The 21684-nt window shown below is 47.8% G+C and overlaps 1 protein-coding gene across 1 annotated transcript in view; it reads right to left on the bottom strand.

The window, feature by feature from the left end:
• Positions 1-21684, bottom strand: part of SENP7 (SUMO specific peptidase 7) — a 231010-nt gene that overhangs the window by 155810 nt on the left and 53516 nt on the right. The window contains exon 6 of the mRNA XM_030204142.1: positions 1102-1271. Within this exon, the coding sequence (XP_030060002.1) occupies positions 1102-1271 (170 nt within the window). The remainder of the gene's footprint in view (positions 1-1101; positions 1272-21684) is intronic.

A 21684-nucleotide genomic window follows, 5' to 3' on the forward strand; every position in this document is an offset into this window, starting at 1 on the left:
AAGATAAGTGTTTGTTGGCAAACTTGCTTGTGTGCAATCTGCTTAAGTGCAAGGGTCTGGGACCAAAGAAATACATGCAGTTAACTGGAGCGTGCAATTAACCATTGTGACCCAAAGAAGCTTGACATCTGATAAACATATGTACAGTTTAGGATTACTTCAAGTAATCAGTCATAGTCCTCTGTACACTCTTGGGTCTGTGAGTTCCATAGACTACGTCTGCCAGACAGTAAAAACTGTCATAGCACTGACATCCAGTGGCCTCCAGATAGGCCCACATGGTGTTGAGACTCTCCAGCGCTCTTGCAAAAGTGACAGGAGGTTGTTGAATTTCGTCAGCATGTGCCTCGCTGCTCATTTCATCATCTGTTTCATCATCAGCTGCTGCCTGCATGTAGGCGCATATCTCGACATCAGGGCTGACGTCAGTTGTTTGTAGATCGTAATCAACAGCTACGTAGTGATGAAACTCCTCTTCAGTAACACCGGCTGGGATGTCAATAACCTCTTCATCTGACGCGTTTGCAACAGGTGCACCTGTTTTGTCCCTCTCCACATCCTTAACAAAGCTTGCCCGCTTGCAGCAGTTCACAATGGTTGCCTGTGTAACATGATTCCAGGCTTCTTTCTGCATATGTAGGGAATCCAACAGTGATAGATTACGAGCCAGTTCAACAGCATGTTTATCCTTGCCAGTCTGGTCATCCATAACACTCATCAGACGACATAGCACAAAAGCCCGATAATGTTGTTTGAAATTGGCTATTATGCCCTGATCCATAGGTTGGATCAGAAAGGTAGTGTTTGGTGGCAGGAAGACCACCTTGACGTTAGACAGCCTGACATCATCACTGCGTGCAGCACAATTATCACAAAGCAACTGATCTATCTCTGTGTTGACAGGTAATCTACTCTGTGGTTGATTTATCCTGCTGTGCACTGAAAATTTCCATTACAGGTAAGCAACTGCACTATGATACTATGCTAGCTCATTTGTGCACTAAATGGCTTATTTTGAATCCACTTACAATGGCTTAATAGCTTCAACTTCTACTAAGCAACTATGCAAGAACCATTATAGTGAACACACATTTAACTTACAAGTTGCTGTGTTGATTTCTCTTGAGAACTTGTGCTACTTTGATCAGAACTAGAACCACTACTTCTTCTCTTTCTGCTCCAGGAATTTAGACATCGGTCTTTTTCTGAATCAGGAACTGTACAGATAAGATCTTTGTTCCCTTTTTGATGAGAATCAGTCTCTTCATTACCTATGTTTAATAAAAGGAAAAAGTTTGAGATAATTGCATGAGGCCAGATTCAGACTGTATGACTGAATATGGGTCAAACAGGCTAAGATGGCAATTTTTAATCTCCCCCCCCCCCCCCCCAAAAAAAAAAAAAAAAAAAAAAAAACAGAAATAAACAAAAGCTGCAAATTGATTCTTCACCCACTATGCAATTCTATTCTCACTTACAAAAACATAACAAATGCCATACTAGGACAAAACAAAGGTTCATCAAGCCCAGAATTCTGTTTCCAACAATGGCCAAGCCAGGTCCCAAGTACTTGGCAGGATCCCAAAAAGTAGCCACATTCTTCACTGCTTATTCCCAGAGATAAGTAGTGGCTTTCCCCAGGGCTACCTTAATAACAGTTTATGGACTTTTCCTCCAAGAATGTATACAAATCTTTTTCAGTCCAGTTGTATTGTTTTTAACACATACTAAAGCAACAAATTCTAGAGCTTAATTATACTTTGAGAAAAACGATATTTTCTCAGATTTGTTTTTAAATCTATTCCTTAGTAACTTCATGGAATGCCCCTAGTCTTTGAACTTTTTGAAAGACTAACCATCAGATTTGTATTTACCTGTTGCATTCCATTCATGATCTTATACACTGTGTAAAAAAAAAAACCTATACAAAGCTTGTTTTCTGCATAACTTTGTGAAAACTTGACCAATTTCAATAACATTTGGGATATATCATCCTTAATAAATGTGCAATAAGACTACACTCAAGCGGACCACATCACCTAAACAATATCACTTCACTATCTTGTACTTCAACTGCCGTAAATGTTTTCTTCAGTGCAAACTAATCGGGCCTTTCTACTTCCTAACTGGCGATCAGCTGAGCCCATTTCTCACAATTTCTTGAAAACAATTCTACGTTTACCCTCTTCCACCTCTTTTCAGGAAACTCTTGCATCAGTATGAGAACCATAATCTTTCTCCAGATACAAATTTTTAATAATTATCAGATCCTTCTGACTGAAAACCTCAGGAACTGTTTATGTTTAAAGCAAAATGGCATCTGAGCGTATCACACAAAAAAAATTAAGAATCATACATACTTTTGTATATTACTACACATATGTAGAACAATGTCAAAATGCTTATGAACAATGTCCCATCACTGAGAGAACACTTCCTACCACATGTTTGTTTGATTGATTTATTAAGGCTAGTTTTAACAAAAAAATATTTTATGTTGCAAGATCAATATTATCTAATATAATAAAACGCACCGTGAACGTTCTAATGAGGACAACGTTCTGTGAAGCCCTGAAGCCATGCCCTGAAGCCATCTGACGTCACTGAAGCTGTAGGGTTCGTGGATTCGTGGTGTGAAGCCTCCCTTCAAGCCAGCCAGCCAGCCGTCTCTGCCCCGCCCTCGCGACAAAACAAACAAATCCGGAAGCGAAACGTCAGGGAAGGAGGCGGCGCTCCCGACGTCTAGCCTTCCCTTCGCTGTGTTCCGCCTTCAAAATAAGGCGGAACACAGCGAAGGGAAAGCTACACGTCGGGAGCGCCGCCTCCTTCCCTGACGCTTCGCTGCCGGAAACGCCACGGAGGTAAATTGAAAAAGAAGAAAAAACAAAACAAAACGATGCATGGATGCGAAGGGGGGACATGGATGCGAAGGGGGGGAGGAGAAGAGGGCGGGCCAGGCTGGGACATGGGATAGAGAGGAGCATGGATGCGAGGGGGGGGGGGTCATGGAAGGGAGAGAGGGGACTTGCTGGAAAAGGATGAATGGAGGCGGCAGGGGACAGAGGAGCATGGATGGGCATGGATTGCGAGGGCAGGGCTCAGGGAGAGAGGGGAATTGCTGGAAATGGATGAATGGAGGGAGCAGGGGACAGAGGAGCATGGATTGGGAGGGCAGGACTCAGGGAGAGAGGGAAATTGCTGGCTAGGGATGAATAGAGGAGACAGATGGGCATGGATGGATATGGATTGCAGGGCAGGCCTCAGGGAGAGAGGGCAATTGCTGGATAGGGATGAATGGAGGGGCCAGGTGACAAAGGAGCATGGATGGGCATGGATTGGAAGGGCAGGACTCAGGGAGAGGGGAAATGCTGGATAGGGATGAATGGAGGGAACAGATGGGCATGGATGGATATGGATTGCAGGGCAGGCCTCAGGCAGAGAGGGAAAATGCTGGATAGGGATGAATGGAGGGGGCAGGTGACAGAGAAACATGGATGGGCATGGATTGGGAGGGCAGGGCTCAGGGAGAGAGGGGAATTGCTGGAAAGGGATGAATGGAGGGGGCAGGGGACAGAGGAGCATGGATGGGCATTGATTGGGAGGGCAGGGCTCAGGGAGAGAGGGGAATTGCTGGAAAAGGATGAATGGAGGGGCCAGGGGACAGATGGCCATGGATTGGGAGGGCACGGCTCACACTCTCTCTCTGATATACAATGTCTTTCTGACTCTCACTCTCACACACTCTGTCTCACACTGTATCACATTCACTCTCTATGTGCCACACAGTCACTCACACACTCGCTTGGTCTCATACACTCACTCAAACAGAGAATCTGTGTCTCACACACACTCTCTCTCTCGCCCACACACACACACTCTCTCTCACACTGTGTCTCACATACACACTTGCACACACTCTCATTCTCACACACACACTCTCTCACAAACACACTCACACCCAGACTCACTCTCTCTCACACACACTCACACTTTCACTCTGACTCTCAAACAGTCACTCTCACATACACTCTCCCAAACATACACACTCCGAGGAAAACCTTGCTAGCGCCCGTTTCATTTGTGTCAGAAACGGGCCTTTTTTACTAGTCTTTACATAAAAGGTACAGTGATGGGCGCTTCAATTGCTCCAGATATTGTGAATCTTTACGTAGGCCACTTTGAATGGCTCCATTTACAAAAATCACCATTCTTTCGGTACATTAAATTTTAGTGTCTTTTTATTGATGACATTTTTTTGTTATGGTCCAGTGTACATCTCGGAATGAGTTCAAATTCATTTTTTGTACCAGAAACCTACTGACAGAAATTTGCATTTTTCTAGCTGTCATCCACATAAACTTTGTGAAAACATACCAGTGGACCAGTTCCTACGTTTAAGACGTATCTGCTCTACCGTTCAAGAGTTCAAGGAGCATCAGTTTTGTATCAAAAATTCAAGGAACGAGGATATCCTGAGCGTATCTTGAAGAAAGCTTACAAGAGAGCTTGGTAGGCTGAAAGATCATATCTCTTGTTACCTTCTCATCAGAAACCCTCCAATAGAGCGGTCTGTGTTCTTCTTTATCCACCTCTAGTTAGTATTGTACGTTTTATAATTTTAAAGCATTGGAACATTTTACAATTGCATCAGTCTTGTCAAGAGACTCCATTGTTTGCATTTAAACGTGGACGTAACCTGAGAGATCTATGGGTGTCTTCAGACGTACGTTTAGTGACCTCTGCTACCTCTAATGACAATCTTAAGGGACACCAACCTTGAACACATTGCAGTGTTTGCTCCTCATCTTTTTCAGGTACAATAGTTGTTTTGAATGGTTATATGGTTTCTTTAAATTTTTCTTCGACATGCCAAACTAAGAAGGTAATTTATGCTATTTGGTGACCCTGTTCTGTTTATGTGGGCAAAATTTGCAGAGCATATGGTTGAACATAGAAGCTGTCCAACGACAGGACCAGAATACACCAATTGTTTCTCACTGTTTAGCTACTTCACATACTTTTGGTCAGCTCTAGAAGTAGTACCTATCCCCTCCCCCCACCCCCATAAGGGTGGTGGTATGAATTCCACCTTACTCCATAAAGAACGCCATTGGATATTTTTTCTTAATAGTATGGAACCTCGTGGTTTGAAAAGGGACTTTGATAAGTTTCTGTTCTTTGTAAATATTTTTATAAGATGTGCTTTTAATTCTTCTTTATTTTTGTACAATTGTCAATAAAGTTTTGTGTGCCAGTGCCATCATTACAGTGAACATCTGGCTCTTTAAATTCTTGTGGCATCCTGGTGATCTCTCACCGGCCCTAACAGTGCTTCAAGGTGGAAGCAGTTTTCCGCGTGGTATGAATTGTTTAATTATTTACGATTTTTGTTTTTCTGTCATTTCATATGGTTTTTGTACTTTTTTGTAGTTTGAGTCTTCTACTTGGGAAGTTATTTAATCCCAGATGCAGGCACAAGTGCTGCTGAAATGCCTTACTGCACCCCGATATGGGCGTCGGGTGTGGGTTTGGTCTCCGGCATCGGACTCTTTTGAACAAGTGAAGATTAAGCTAAGTGCTGTTTTTATTTCTTATATGTTACATGAATTTCGAATAAATTGTTCAATGTTGGTATTAAGTTGATTTACATGTTAAATGCTTGAGGTGTTTCAAGTGATTAAAATCGTTGACAAAGGTCACTGACCTAAAATGGTATAGGTCATAAGAGGTCATGTGACCACTGCGTAATGCGATATAATGTCCATCTCAGCATCAAGGTGGTCTTCCTGCCACCAAACACTACCAATCTCTGGATCAGGGCATAATAGCCAATTTCAAACATTATCAGGCTCTTGTGCTACGTTGTCTGAGGAGCACTATGAATGACCAGAGTGGCAAGGATAAACATGCTGTTGAACTGGCTCGTAATCTATCACTGTTGGATTCCCTACATATGCAGAAAGAATCATGTTACACAGGCAACCATTGTGAACTGCTACAAGTGGGCAAGCTTTGTTAAGGATGTAGAGAGGGACAAAACAGATGCAGCTGTTGCAAACACGTCAGATGAAGAGGTTATTGACATCCCAGCCAGTTTTACTGAAGAGGAGTTCCATCGCTACGTAGCTGTTGATTACAATCTACAAACAGCTGAAGACAGCACTGATGTCGAGATATGCTCCTACACGCAGGCAACAACGGCTGATGATGGACCAGATGAAGAAATGAGCAGCAAGACACATGCTGAGGAAATTCAACAACCTCCTCCTGTCACTTTTGCAAGAGCGCTGGAAAGTCTCAACACCGTGCAGGCCTATCTGGAGGCCACTGGATGTCAGTGCTATGACAGTTTTTACTGTCTGGAAGACGTAGTCTATGGAACTCACAGACCCAAGAGTGTACAGAGGACTTCAAGTAAGCCTAATGTTGGTTAACTGAGACTGTATACTGTACGTATAACAGTACTGTACATATGTTTATCAGATGTCAAGCTTCTTTGGGTCACAACAGTTAAGTGAACACTCTGGTTAACTGCATGCATTTCTTTGGTCCCAGACCCTTGCACTTAAGCGGATTCGACTGTACATCCTTACGTGAGGGAGTAGTCCCCTCCTCATTAAAACAAGCGAGTGTGAGGCCACTTTTAAAGGGCGGCAAGAGTGATCACCTTAACCCTGATAATCACTGTCCAATCTCTTCATTACTTCTTTTGACCAAAATTCTTGAGAAATTAGTATGAATTCAATTTACTATCCTTCATAGTTGAAAAGATTCTTAGGGCCCCATTTACTAAGGTGCGCTAGCATTTTTAGCATGTGCACAAAATTAGTGCGTGCTGTGTAGACACCCACAGGAATATTGTGGACGCCTACACAGTTAGCACACGCTAAAAATGCTAACATGCCTCTAGGACGGCTTAGTAAACAGGGTCCTTAATCTTTGTCAATTTGCATTTTACTTTAAGCATAACACTGAAGCTATGCAGTTCTCTGTATCTGACATTATATGTTCTGGATTTGATAAATGTGTGGATTATTTGATGGTCACTCTCGATATCGCTGATGTGTTTGATACTTTTTCTTTCTCTTTATTTTTATTAATCAACTTCCATTTTAAAACAATGAACAGCAGAAAAAACTTTTACAACCAAAACGTTATGCAACTTAAAATGTGTCTATTGAACAATGAGCTTTTACTAAGTCATTCAATAGTTTCAAGAATAACTGGAACTAATGGAATTGGTTCAAGTCTTTTTTATCTGACTTACAACTTCAGGTATGTATGGGTACTGATAAATCATACTGGAACAATATTCATTCAGGAGTATGCAAGGCTCTTCGTTATCTGCCTTACTTTTTAATATTTATTTTCTTTTGGCATTTATATCCCACATTATCCCAAAACGTCTTGAGTTCAATGTGGCTTACAATATAGATTGAATGAATATAGAGTGAAAATTACATTGGTCATAATACATTGGATTGAGTAACAAGGATTAACAAAATAAGAGAAGGGTTATAACAATGTCCAAATTGATAAAGACGTAATACAAGCAGAAGATAAAGTTGTCGACCAGTTAATTAGATCCGAAAACTTAGATTAATGTGAAGAAATTTGAAATAAATTTGTAAAGAGTTGAGTTTTTAACTTCTTTCAAAATTGCATATAATTAGAATGGAATCTAACAGATTTAGGGAGAGAGTTCCAACATTTAGGGCTCTGTTTACTAAGGTGCAATAGCGTTTTTAGCGCGTGCTAATCATCTAGACGCCCATAGGAGTATTATGAACATCTACATGGTTAGCACCTCTAGCGCAGCTTAGTAAACAGGGCCCCTAGTCCCGATGTAGGAGAAATCTGAGGAAAGTACTGATTTGCAGCTGACATTTGATTGCCTGCTTTACCAATTTCAAGCTTAAGGAAAAGATCATGCATGCAGAATGCATGACAGATAACTTTAAATGGGACTCTTAACCACTTGAACTCTATCAGGATTTAGCTATAGCCACGTTAAAGAGGCGAGCAGAAATTAAACCTCTCACACAATATCTTCGATCCCAGTGCATCCACTGCAAGTGGTGTCATCCATCAGATGCACAAGGTCTCAGACGCTAAAGAGATCCTACTGGATGATACCTTGAATATGGCGGAGCTTCCCACACAGTGACCAATGACAAAGCGAATGCTACATACCTGTAGAAGGTATTCTCCGAGGACAGCAGGCTGATTGTTCTCACTGATGGGTGACGTCCACGGCAGCCCCTCCAATCGGAAACTTCACTAGCAAAGTCCTTTGCTAGCCCTCGCGCGCCCGCGCGCACCGCGCATGCGCGGCCGTCTTCCCGCCCGAAACCGGCTCGAGCCGGCCAGTCCAGTATGTAGCAAGACAATACACTTCAAGGGAAGACACAACTCCAAAGGGGAGGCGGGCGGGTTTGTGAGAACAATCAGCCTGCTGTCCTCGGAGAATACCTTCTACAGGTATGTAGCATTCGCTTTCTCCGAGGACAAGCAGGCTGCTTGTTCTCACTGATGGGGTATCCCTAGCCCCCAGGCTCACTCAAAACAACAACATTGGTCAATTGGGCCTCGCAACGGCGAGGACATAACTGAGATTGACCTAAAAAATTTACCAACTAACTGAGAGTGTAGCCTGGAACAGAACAAACAGGGCCCTCGGGGGGTGGAGTTGGATCCTAAAGCCCAAACAGGTTCTGAAGAACTGACTGCCCGAACCGACTGTCGCGTCGGGTATCCTGCTGCAGGCAGTAATGAGATGTGAATGTGTGGACAGATGACCACGTCGCAGCTTTGCAAATTTCCTCCATGGTGGCTGACTTCAAGTGGGCTACCGACGCTGCCATGGCTCTAACATTATGAGCCGTGACATGACCCTCAAGAGCCAGCCCAGCCTGGGCGTAAGTGAAGGAAATGCAATCTGCTAGCCAATTGGATATGGTGCGTTTCCCTACAGCCACTCCCCTCTTGTTGGGATCAAAAGAAACAAACAATTGGGCGGACTGTCTGTGGGGCTGTGTCTGCTCCAGATAGAAGGCCAATGCTCTCTTGCAGTCCAATGTGTGCAGCTGACGTTCAGCAGGGCAGGAATGAGGACGGGGAAAGAATGTTGGCAAGACAATTGACTGGTTCAGATGGAACTCCGACACAACCTTTGGCAGAAACTTAGGGTGAGTGCGGAGGACTACTCTGTTGTGATGAAATTTGGTGTAAGGGGCCTGGGCTACCAGGGCCTGAAGCTCACTGACTCTACGAGCCGAGGTAACTGCCACCAAGAAAATGACCTTCCAGGTCAAGTACTTCGGATGGCAGGAATTCAGTGGCTCGAAAGGAGGTTTCATCAGCTGGGTGAGAACGACATTGAGATCCCATGACACTGTAGGAGGCTTGACAGGGGGCTTTGACAAAAGCAAACCTCTCATGAAGCGAACAACTAAAGGCTGTCCTGAGATCGGCTTACCTTCCACTTGGTAATGGTATGCACTGATTGCACTAAGGTGAACCCTTACGGAGTTGGTCTTCAGACCAGACTCAGACAAGTGGAGAAGGTATTCAAGCAGGGTCTGTGTAGGACAAGAGCGAGGATCTAGGGCCTTGCTGTCACACCAGACGGCAAACCTCCTCCAATGAAAGAAGTAACTTCTCTTAGTGGAGTCTTTCCTGGAAGCAAGCAAGATGCGGGAGACACCCTCTGGCAGACCCAAAGAGGCAAAGTCTACGCCCTCAACATCCAGGCCGTGAGAGCCAGGGACTGGAGGTTGGGATGCAGCAGAGCCCCTTCGTCCTGCGTGATGAGGGTCGGAAAACACTCCAATCTCCACGGTTCTTCGGAGGATAACTCCAGAAGAAGAGGGAACCAGATCTGACGCGGCCAAAAGGGAGCAATCAGAATCATGGTGCCTCGGTCTTGCTTGAGTTTCAACAAAGTCTTCCCCACCAGAGGAATGGGAGGATAAGCATACAGCAGACCTTCCCCCCAATCCAGGAGGAAGGCATCCGATGCCAGTCTGCCGTGGGCCTGAAGCCTGGAACAGAACTGAGGGACCTTGTGGTTCACTTGAGATGCGAAGAGATCCACCAGGGGGGGGCCCCACGCCTGGAAGATCTGTCGCACCACACGGGAATTGAGCGACCACTCGTGAGGTTGCATAATCCTGCTCAACCTGTCGGCCAGACTGTTGTTTACGCCTGCCAGATATGTGGCTTGGAGCACCATGCCTTGACGGCGAGCCCAGAGCCACATGCTGACGGCTTCCTGACACAGGGGGCGAGATCCGGTGCCCCCCTGCTTGTTGACATAGTACATGGCAACCTGATTGTCTGTCTGAATTTGGATAATTTGGTGGGACAGCCGATCTCTGAAAGCCTTCAGAGCGTTCCAGATCGCTCGCAACTCCAGAAGATTGATCTGTAGATCGCTTTCTTGGAGGGACCACCTTCCTTGGGTGTGAAGCCCATCGACATGAGCTCCCCATCCCAGGAGAGACGCATCCGTGGTCAGCACTTTTTGAGGCTGAGGAATTTGGAAGGGACGTCCCAGAGTCAAATTGGAGCAAATCGTCCACCAATACAGGGATTCGAGAAAACTCGTGGACAGGTGGATCACGTCCTCTAGACCCCCGGCGGCCTGATACCACTGGGAGGCTAGGGTCCATTGAGCAGATCTCATGTGAAGGCGGGCCATGGGAGTCACATGAACTGTGGAAGCCATGTGGCCCAGCAATCTCAACATCTGCCGAGCTGTGATCTGCTGGGACGCTCGCACCCGCGAGACGAGGGACAACAAGTTGTTGGCCCTCGCCTCTGGGAGATAGGCGCGAGCCGTCCGAGAATCCAGCAGGGCTCCGATGAATTCGAGTTTCTGCACTGGGAGAAGATGGGACTTTGGCTAATTTATCACAAACCCCAGTAGCTCCAGGAGGCGAATAGTCATCTGCATGGACTGCAGGGCTCCTGCCTCGGATGTGTTCTTCACCAGCCAATCGTCGAGATATGGGAACACGTGCACCCCCAGCCTGCGAAGCGCCGCTGCTACCACAGCTAGGCACTTTGTGAACACCCTGGGCGCAGAGGCGAGCCCAAAGGGTAGCACACAGTACTGGAAGTGGCGTGCGCCCAGCTGAAATCGCAGATACTGTCTGTGAGCTGGCAGTATCGGGATGTGTGTGTAGGCATCCTTCAAGTCCAGAGAGCATAGCCAATCGTTTTGCTGAATCATGGGGAGAAGGGTGCCCAGGGAAAGCATCCTGAACTTTTCTTTTACGAGATATTTGTTCAGGGCCCTTAGGTCTAGGATGGGACGCATCCCCCCTGTTTTCTTTTCCACAAGGAAGTACCTGGAATAGAACCCCAGCCCTTCTTGCCCGGATGGCACGGGCTCGACCGCATTGGCGCTGAGAAGGGCGGAGAGTTCCTCTGCAAGTACCTGCTTGTGCTGGAAGCTGTAGGACTGAGCTCCCGGTGGACAATTTGAAGGTTGAGAGGCCAAATTGAGGGTGTATCCTTGCCGGACTATTTGGAGAACCCACTGATCGGAGGTTATAAGAGGCCACCTTTGGTGAAAAGCTTTCAACCTCCCTCCGACAGGCAGGTCGCCCGGCACTGACACTTGGATGTCGGCTATGCTCTGCTGGAGCCAGTCAAAAGCTCGCCCCTTGCTTTTGCTGGGGAGCCGCGGGGCCTTGCTGATTCGCACGCTGCTGACGAGAGCGAGCGCGCTGGGGCTTAGCCTGGGCCGCAGGCTGTCGGGAAGGAGGATTGTACCTACGCTTGCCAGAAGTATAGGGAACAGTCTTCCTTCCCCCGAAAAATCGTCTACCTGTAGAGGTAGAAGCTGAAGGCTGCCGGCGGGCGAACTTGTCGAATGCGGTGTCCCGCTGGTGGAGAGACTCTACCACCTGCTCGACTTTTTCGCCAAAAATGTTATCCGCACGGCAAGGCAAGTCCGTAATCCGCTGCTGGATTCTATTCTCCAGGTCGGCGGCACGCAGCCATGAGAGCCTGCGCATCACCACACCTTGAGCAGCGGCCCTGGACGCAACATCAAAAGTGTCATAAACTCCTCTGGCCAGGAATTTTCTGCACGCCTTCAGCTGCCTGACCACCTCCTGAAAAGGCTTGGCTTGCTCAGGGGGAAGAGCATCAACCAAGCCCGCCAACTGCCGCACATTATTCCGCATGTGTATGCTCGTGTAGAGCTGGTAAGACTGGATCTTGGACACGAGCATAGAGGAATGGTAGGCCTTCCTCCCAAAGGAGTCTAAGGTTCTAGCGTCCTTGCCCGGGGGCGCCGAAGCATGTTCCCTAGAACTCTTAGCCTTCTTTAGGGCCAAATCCACAACTCCAGAGTCATGAGGCAACTGAGTGCGCATCAGCTCTGGGTCCCCATGGATCCGGTACTGGGACTCGATCTTCTTGGGAATGTGGGGATTAGTTAATGGCTTGGTCCAGTTCGCAAGCAATGTCTTCTTCAGGACATGGTGCAAGGGAACAGTGGACGCTTCCTTAGGTGGAGAAGGATAGTCCAGGAGCTCAAACATTTCAGCCCTGGGCTCGTCCTCCACAACCACCGGGAAGGGGATGGCCGTAGACATCTCCCGGACAAAGGAGGCAAAAGACAGACTCTCGGGAGGAGAAAGCTGTCTCTCAGGAGAGGGAGTGGGATCAGACGGAAGACCCTCAGACTCCTCGTCAGAGAAATATCTGGGATCTTCCTCTTCCTCCCACGAGGCCTCACCCTCGGTGTCAGACACAAGTTCACGGACCTGTGTCTGCAACCTCGCCCTGCTCGACTCCGTGGAACCCCGTCCACGATGGGGGCGTCGAGAGGTAGACTCCCTCGCCCGCATCGGCGAAGCTCCCTCCGCCGACGTAGTCGGGGAGCCTTCCTGGGAGGTGGCCGCGGTCGGTACCGCACGCGGTACCGACGTCGGGGACCTCAACCTGGGCGATGGGCCAGCCGGCGCCACGCTCGACGGTACCGGTGGCGCAAGCACCGCCGGTACCGGAGGGGTAGGGCGCAACAGCTCTCCCAGAATCTCTGGGAGAACGGCCCGGAGGCTCTCGTTTAGAGCGGCTGCAGAGAAAGGCTGAGAGGTCGATGCAGGCGTCGACGTCAGTACCTGTTCCGGGCGTGGAGGCTGTTCCGGGCTGTCCAGAGCGGAGCGCATCGACACCTCCTGAACAGAGGGTGAGCGGTCCTCTCGGTGCCGATGCCTGCTGGGTGCCGAATCCCTCGGCGACCCAGAGCTCTCGGTGCCGACACGGGGAGGAGACCGGTGTCGATGCTTCTTCGATTTCTTCCGAAGCATGTCACCGGAGCTCCCCGGCACCGACGAGGAGGACGTCGAATCCATCCGTCGCTTCCTCGGGGCCGAGACTGAAGGAGGTCGATCTCGGGGGGGCTGTACCGCAGGAGCCCTCAGGGTAGGCGGAGACCCACCCGAGGGCTCACCGCCACCAGCAGGGGAATGGACAGCCCTCACCTGCACTCCACCCGATGCACCACCGTCCGACGACATCAGCAGACGAGGTCCTGGTACCACCGACGTCGATGCAGCTATCCGATGTCTCGGCGCCGATGCAGAGGCCCGATGCCTCGATGCACTCGATGCAGGGGCGGCCGAGGAAGATGGTCTGGACGCTGACGACGTCGATGCACTCGAAGATCCCGGTGCCGATGCCGACGAAGAGCCCGAGAACAACACGTTCCACTGGGCTAGTCTCGCTACCTGAGTCCGCCTTTGAAGCAGGGAACACAGACTGCAGTTCTGAGGGCGGTGCTCGGCCCCCAGACACTGAAGACACGACGAGTGTCGATCAGTGAGCGAGATAACCCGGGCGCACTGGGTGCACTTCTTGAAGCCGCTGGAAGGCTTCGATGTCATGGGCGGAAAAATCACGCCGGCGAAATCAAAAGCCGAAATGGCGAAATTTGAAGCACCAAATTTAGAGGGAGAAAAAATCTCGACCGAGGCCGAAAAGAGGCCTACCCCGACGACGAAAGAAAACTTACCGGGGCAAAAAAGCTGGAAGTACGGGGAGGATTTACACGAAACCCGGCGGGGGGTTTCCGGAGCACTTCCCGACTAGGAGAAAGCTTTCCCGAAGGAAAAAAACACGTTCAAAACAAATTGGACGCGCGAGGTCGACTTTCCGGGGCTCGACACGGCGAAAACACGACCGTACCGAGTGCGGACAAAAGAAGACTGGCCGGCTCGAGCCGGTTTCGGGCGGGAAGACGGCCGCGCATGCGCGGTGCGCGCGGGCGCGCGAGGGCTAGCAAAGGACTTTGCTAGTGAAGTTTCCGATTGGAGGGGCTGCCGTGGACGTCACCCATCAGTGAGAACAAGCAGCCTGCTTGTCCTCGGAGAATGCCATAACTGCATTGTGGCAGAGAGTTACAAAAGGCGCCTGCAGCGACAACTTTCTGACACAGCTATGAAACACCAAAACCCACCTGCTAAACCTTGAGGAGTCGCCATGCACCAAGATTTGCATTTATTCATTGCCCTGTTTGACTTCAGCAGACAGCATCTTTACCAGGGCTGGTTTCCAGAAGGATCTCCAGTCCTCTCACCATTAGACTGGACTAACTGAGCTCTGGTTTCCTTTTCTTTCTAATAATTGACGTGTGTGATCTGTACATAAGTACATAAGTAGTGCCATACTGGGAAAGACCAAAGGTCCATCTAGCCCAGCATCCTGTCACCGACAGTGGCCAATCCAGGTCAAGGGCACCTGGCACGCTCCCCAAACGTAAAAACATTCCAGACAAGTTATACCTAAAAATGTGGAATTTTTCCAAGTCCATTTAATAGCGGTCTATGGACTTGTCCTTTAGGAATCTATCTAACCCCTTTTTAAACTCCGTCAAGCTAACCGCCCGTACCACGTTCTCCGGCAACGAATTCCAGAGTCTAATTACACGTTGGGTGAAGAAAAATTTTCTCCGATTCGTTTTAAATTTACCACACTGTAGCTTCAACTCATGCCCTCTAGTCCTAGTATTTTTGGATAGCGTGAACAGTCGCTTCACATCCACCCGATCCATTCCACTCATTATTTTATACACTTCTATCATATCTCCCCTCAGCCGTCTCTTCTCCAAGCTGAAAAGCCCTAGCCTTCTCAGCCTCTCTTCATAGGAAAGTCGTCCCATCCCCACTATCATTTTCGTCGCCCTTCGCTGTACCTTTTCCAATTCTACTATATCTTTTTTGAGATACGGAGACCAGTACTGAACACAATACTCCAGGTGCGGTCGCACCATGGAGCGATACAACGGCATTATAACATCCGCACACCTGGACTCCATACCCTTCCTAATAACACCCAACATTCTATTCGCTTTCCTAGCCGCAGCAGCACACTGAGCAGAAGGTTTCAGCGTATCATCGACGACGACACCCAGATCCCTTTCTTGATCCGTAACTCCTAACGCGGAACCTTGCAAGACGTAGCTATAATTCGGGTTCCTCTTACCCACATGCATCACTTTGCACTTGTCAACATTGAACTTCATCTGCCACTTGCACGCCCATTCTCCCAGTCTCGCAAGGTCCTCCTGTAATCGTTCACATTCCTCCTGCGACTTGACGACCCTGAATAATTTTGTGTCATCGGCGAATTTAATTACCTCACTAGTTATTCCCATCTCTAGGTCATTTATAAATACATTAAAAAGCAACGGACCCAGCACAGACCCCTGCGGGACCCCACTAACTACCCTCCTCCACTGAGAATACTGGCCACGCAATCCTACTCTCTGCTTCCTATCTTTCAACCAGTTCTTAATCCATAATAATACCCTACCTCCGATTCCATGACTCTGCAATTTCTTCAGGAGTCTTTCGTGCGGCACTTTGTCAAACGCCTTCTGAAAATCCAGATATACAATATCAACCGGCTCCCCATTGTCCACATGTTTGCTTACCCCCTCAAAAAAATGCATTAGATTGGTGAGGCAAGACTTCCCTTCACTAAATCCGTGCTGACTTTGTCTCATCAGTCCATGTTTTTGTATATGCTCTGCAATTTTATTCTTAATAATAGCCTCCACCATCTTGCCCGGCACCGACGTCAGACTCACTGGTCTATAATTTCCCAGATCTCCTCTGGAACCCTTCTTAAAAATCGGAGTAACATTGGCTACCCTCCAGTCTTCCGGTACTACACTCGATTTTAGGGACAGATTGCATATTTCTAACAGTAGCTCCGCAAGTTCATTTTTTAGTTCTATTAATACTCTGGGATGAATACCATCAGGTCCCGGTTTATTCATTTTATCAGGGTGAAGTTATTTCCTCTTTAGGCATCCATGTACCAGATCAGTAGGAGTGCCATGTTCCTGGGGGAGATTAGGTAGGGGGTAAGGGGGGGGGATTGAGTGGGATGGTTGAGGGGATGGGATTTAGTTGTTATACCATGGGAACTTTGGCTGACTCTCAGGTTTCTTATGCAGTAGTGGGGCTCTTATGCTTTTTCGGGTCTCTGGTCATTTCAAGGCTGCTATGAGTGCTCTCACATTTCTCACCCTTAATGTTAAGGGGTTAAATTTGCCTGTGAAAAGGCAGCTAATGTTTAAAGAAGTGTAGTGTTTACAAGCCGATGTAGCATTTATACAGGAGACACACCTGCTTCCTGCTCATGAGCCTATGTGCCACCATAGGCAATTCTCTTATTTATTTTGCATCAAGCCACACTAGCAAAAAGAAGAAGGGGGTCTTGACAGAACTTTCAACGAGGTACTGTTGGCAGGTGAAGCACTTCTCCCGGGATCAGGATGGACAATATATATACTCCTAGTATTGCAGGTGAGGATAGAGGTACTCACCTTATTAAATGTGTATGCTCCCGAGATCACGTGGGAGCATGAGCTGAACGGCAGCACGTTGTTGGGGCTCCGAGATCCATGCCTGATAATTGGATAAAAAAAGCTTCTTTGGGCAATATTTGACCTAGCGAACGGACCACTATATGGACAGATACTTAAGGAGGGCGGATGGAGTGATGGCGCAACGATCTGCCAAGAAAGAGAAGATAGAAAAAGCAAAGACAACCGGCCCCGGGAAAAACAATATGGCGGAGGGGGAGGTATCGCAACCCGGGAACTTCTCCGAAGCGCAACTCGCGCAAATTACTGTAGCCGTGGCGAAAGCCTGGGACCCAAAATGGGCGGAAATGGAGAGGACACTGGAGAGCCTAACCACAAGGTTGGACGGTGTGGGGACACGCGTAGGAGATTTGGAAACGCGTGTGACGGCATTAGAGGACGATGGCCGAGGATATGGCCCTGACATCGCGACCCTCACACAGCAATTAAAAGAAAGCCATGAGAAGCTGGAGGAGTTGGAAAATCGCTCACGAAGGAACAATATCCGAATAGTAGGGTTACCAGAGACTGTTCCAGAGCGTAATTTGACATGCTGGCTTGAGAATTGGCTTGCAAAAGAACTCGCGCTCTCAGACGCCATAGGGCCACTCGTGATAGAGCGAGCCCACAGAGTAGGCCGTAAAGCAGAACAGCAGTCAAGGCCAAGAATAGTAATGGCCAGAATTTTCAACTTTCGCCACAAAAATGAAATTTTACAAGGTTTCCGATCGCGGAGAGGATCTTTAACACATGATGGAAACAAAATTCTAATTTTTCAAGACTTCTCAGCAGAGGTGCAGCAGCAAAGACGCAAATTTCACCCGATTTGCTCTGCCTTAGCGCAGAAAAATATAAAGTTTACCCTGAAGTTCCCAGCCACCTTGAGAGTACTGATTAAGGATAAATGGGAAGCATTTTCATCAGTTCCGGCAGCTACAAAAGCAATAAAAGAGGCTGGCTTGATGGAAACTACTTGAAAATGGGCTAATAGTCCAAAGGAGCAGCCGAAAGCACTAATGATGGTAAGCGAAGGGCATGGACTCACGTCCTGGAGTGATCTCCACATCCATCTTTGAGTTAAGAGATGGACACTGGGTGTTTATGGTTAAGGGGAAGGGATGGATGGGGGGGAAGGCTAGGGGGGGATGGGGGGATAAGTTTTAGAAACTGTACAGCTTGGCATCAGAGATTCAGAAGAAAGAGGGGGATAGACACCACGTGTGGGATGCAGACTACTGTGGACGTTAGATATGATGGTTAGAATTGTGACATGGAACATAGGGGGAGTAAACTCTCCAATTAAGAGGGCGAAAATCCTAACAGCCTTACGAAGACACAGGGCAGACATTGCCTGCATGCAGGAAACGCACCTAAACGATCTGGAGCACAGTAAGCTGCGGAGGATGTGGGTGGGAGAGGTGTTCTCAGTGCCCGCACAGGGGAAGAAAGGAGGAGTGGCCATACTATTCCGAAAGGGGCTGGTATACAAAGCGGTACAGGCAGCGGTTGGTAAAGATGGGCGATATATTATCATTAAGATATGGATGCCGGGGCAAGAGATAAGATTAGTGGTTCTGTATGGACCAAATAACTATGACCCAGCCTTCCTCCGGAATCTAAGAGGGAAATGTGTCACTAAAGGAAGAGAGAAATTGGTAGTAGTGGGAGATTTCAATTTAGTGGCCGACCCCCAATTAGATTGCTCGAGCAACACCTCAGCTCACTACCTTGGGCAAAGAGCAAAAGCGATGACCTCCTTTATGAGGGATCTTGAGTTAATAGATACTTGGAGAGCCGTACACCCCACAGAGCGAGAATACACGCATCGGTCCAGGGCACATGGCACTCAATCTAGATTAGATTACATATTAGTGGAGCAGACACTGTTCACGCATGTGGTGGCAGCAGACATAGGCCCGGAGGAAATCTCGGACCATGCCTTTGTGTGGGTGGACATGGAGCTCCAAATAAATAAAGAAGGATATAGGGGCTGGAGGTTTCCAGCCTATTTGTATTCAGACCCTAAATTTGCAAAATATATAGCGGCTAAGTGGGAGGACTATGCGAGGAACAATGAGCAACATGTACATACCCAGCCTGCCCTGTTCTGGGCAGCTTCCAAAACGGTTCTGAGGGGAGACATAATCGCTTACTGTAGTAAACAAAATAAAAAGAGAGCTGTAGGCATCTTGTTACTAGAAAAAAGACTTAAAAGAGCCCAGAGAATACACGCCCAACGGCCGACAGTAGACACGTTAGATACCCTAAAAGCCATCCAGGCCACTCTAAATTCCCTGCTACATGAGAAGGAAAGTAGATCCACCTTGCATTATAAATATAGATTGCACAAGTTTGGGAATAAAACGGGCAGGTTGCTAGCCAGAGTAATTCGGGCGCAGGGAGGTTCCAGGGTGGTGACCGCATTACGAGACGCAGCAGGGAATTTGACGTGCGATCATGAGGAAATTGGCAAAATATTCACAGAGTATTACTCTACACTATACAGGGAACAAGCGGCACCCCAAAAGGCAGAAATGACGCAGTACATAGAGGAAGCTCAACTTCCAAGACTAACAGCCCAACAAACGGAACTGCTAAATGCCCCACTGACCATAAAGGAACTGCAGCAGGCGGTGAAAGCACTGAAATTTAGATCAGCCCCAGGCCCAGACGGACTATCTGGCGAATATTACAAATTGCTCCCCCCCAAAGCACTACTTCACTTGTTAAGTTACTATGAAGGAGTGCTTGAAGATGGTTGTTTTCCACCTTACGCTAATACAGCTTTGGTGACGCTAATTCCCAAAGCGGGGAAACCGACAGAACAGCCGGGGTCATACAGGCCGATATCTCTGCTAAATGTAGAAGTAAAGCTCTTAGCAAAAATTTTAGCAGAGCGCCTCGCGGGGTGTTTACCTAGCATCATTGGACCTGAACAGGTGGGCTTTATAAGAAAACGAAGAGCAGTCCATAACGTACGGAAATTGCTCCTGGCGATGGCACTATGTAAAGAAAAAGAGAGGCCGGCGTGGGTGATTAGCCTGGACGCAGAGAAGGCTTTTGATCAGGTGAATTGGGAGTTTTTGTTTCAGGTGCTGACACACATAGGGGTGGGAGGCTGGTTTGCGGGGGCGGTCCAGGTCCTGTATACAGAACCCAAGGCTAGTGTGATGGTCAATGGCAGGAAGGAGAGAGAGTTTCCCATCAATAGAGGTACTAGGCAGGGCTGCCCACTTTCGCCATTGCTCTTCATTCTGACATTAGAACCATTACTAAAACATTTACTAGGGAATGAAGCCATAGGAGGGGTGGAGATGCAGGGCAGACCATTGAAAGTACTCGCATATGCGGATGATCTGTTATTGACATTGACAGACCCCAGTACCTCCTTGGAAATGTCACTGAGAGAGATGGAAGAATATGGCAAACATTCTGGGTTCAGATTAAACTATAACAAATCATTTATACTCCCATTGAAAGAGGGGGAAGGGGACAGGTGGAGAGGCCCCACACCCTTGCAATGGACCCAAAATCCAATCACATATCTTGGTATACAGTTGCCTGCAAATTTAGACACTCTATATAAAGAGAATGTCAGGAGGTTACTGGCAGAGACGGAGGAAAAGTTGAGTATGTGGAGATCACTGCCCATTACGCTTATGGGAAGAATTGCCCTTTACAATATGTGCATAATTCCTAAGTGGCTGTACGTGTTCCAGACCATACCAATATATTTGAAAAAGGCAGATGAGAGGAAATTAACTAACAGTACGCAAAGATTTCTCTGGCAGGGGAGGAGAGCGCGCCTTCCTTTGTCCACACTGACGATCCCAGTGGAGTATGGAGGACTTGGACTGCTAAGTGTGAGACAACTGACAGTAGCATGTGGAATGCGGCATATAACTGACTGGTACCGAGGGACAGAGGAATTTTCAAATACCGAATTGGAAACACAATTGGTACCCCAAATGCATTTCTCTAACTATCTGCACGTGGGAGGAGGACCTATACCAGAGGTACTAAGGTATTCAGGGATAATGACATCAGCGAAGGCGACGTGGGCCTGGATATGCCGACTACATAAATTCTCTGCAAGAGTGACTCCGTTCCGGTCCATCTGTGGCAACAGAGACTTTGCTCCTGGAAATTTGTATGCGGTATTCCACAGATGGAGGCAAAAGGGAGTGAAATACCTGCTACAAGCGGTCACCTTGGAGGGAACGATAAAACCGTTTACAGAGCTGCAGAGGGAATATGGTCTGGAAGAAAGAGACAGATTTCATTACTTGCAACTCAAACATTATATTGGAACTCTGCCATGGGAATGGCTAGCAGAAGATGTACAAGAGGAGTTGAGGACGGCGTTTTCGCTAGGGGCACAGCAGGAGGTGCCCTTAACTTATCACCATAGGCATATCAGAGATACTGTGGCAGAGGTGGATTACTTGCGGCTGGCAGTAAAGTGGAAAGAGGACTTATTGAGTGACATCACGGAGACGCAGGTAAAAGCGCATATTTTATCCATCAGACGTTTGACCAAGGCTGTGAGTCAATGGGAAATACAATACAAATTTGTGATGAGATTGTATGTTGCCCCCCGCAGAGCTTTTCATCTGGGAGTGTCTCCGTGGGGCTCGTGCCCCAAATGCGGCGGGGAAGGGGCATCATTAGGACACATGTTCTGGAGATGCAAGACAGTGGAGAAATTTTGGAGAGATTTGCTAACCTATGTCTCCAGGATATGGGGCTCACAGTGGTCACATGACGCCGCCCTGCTGTTCGGGCACCCGAGG

This window comes from Microcaecilia unicolor, chromosome 5 (assembly GCF_901765095.1).
Source record: "Microcaecilia unicolor chromosome 5, aMicUni1.1, whole genome shotgun sequence".
Lineage (NCBI taxonomy): Eukaryota > Metazoa > Chordata > Amphibia > Gymnophiona > Siphonopidae > Microcaecilia > Microcaecilia unicolor.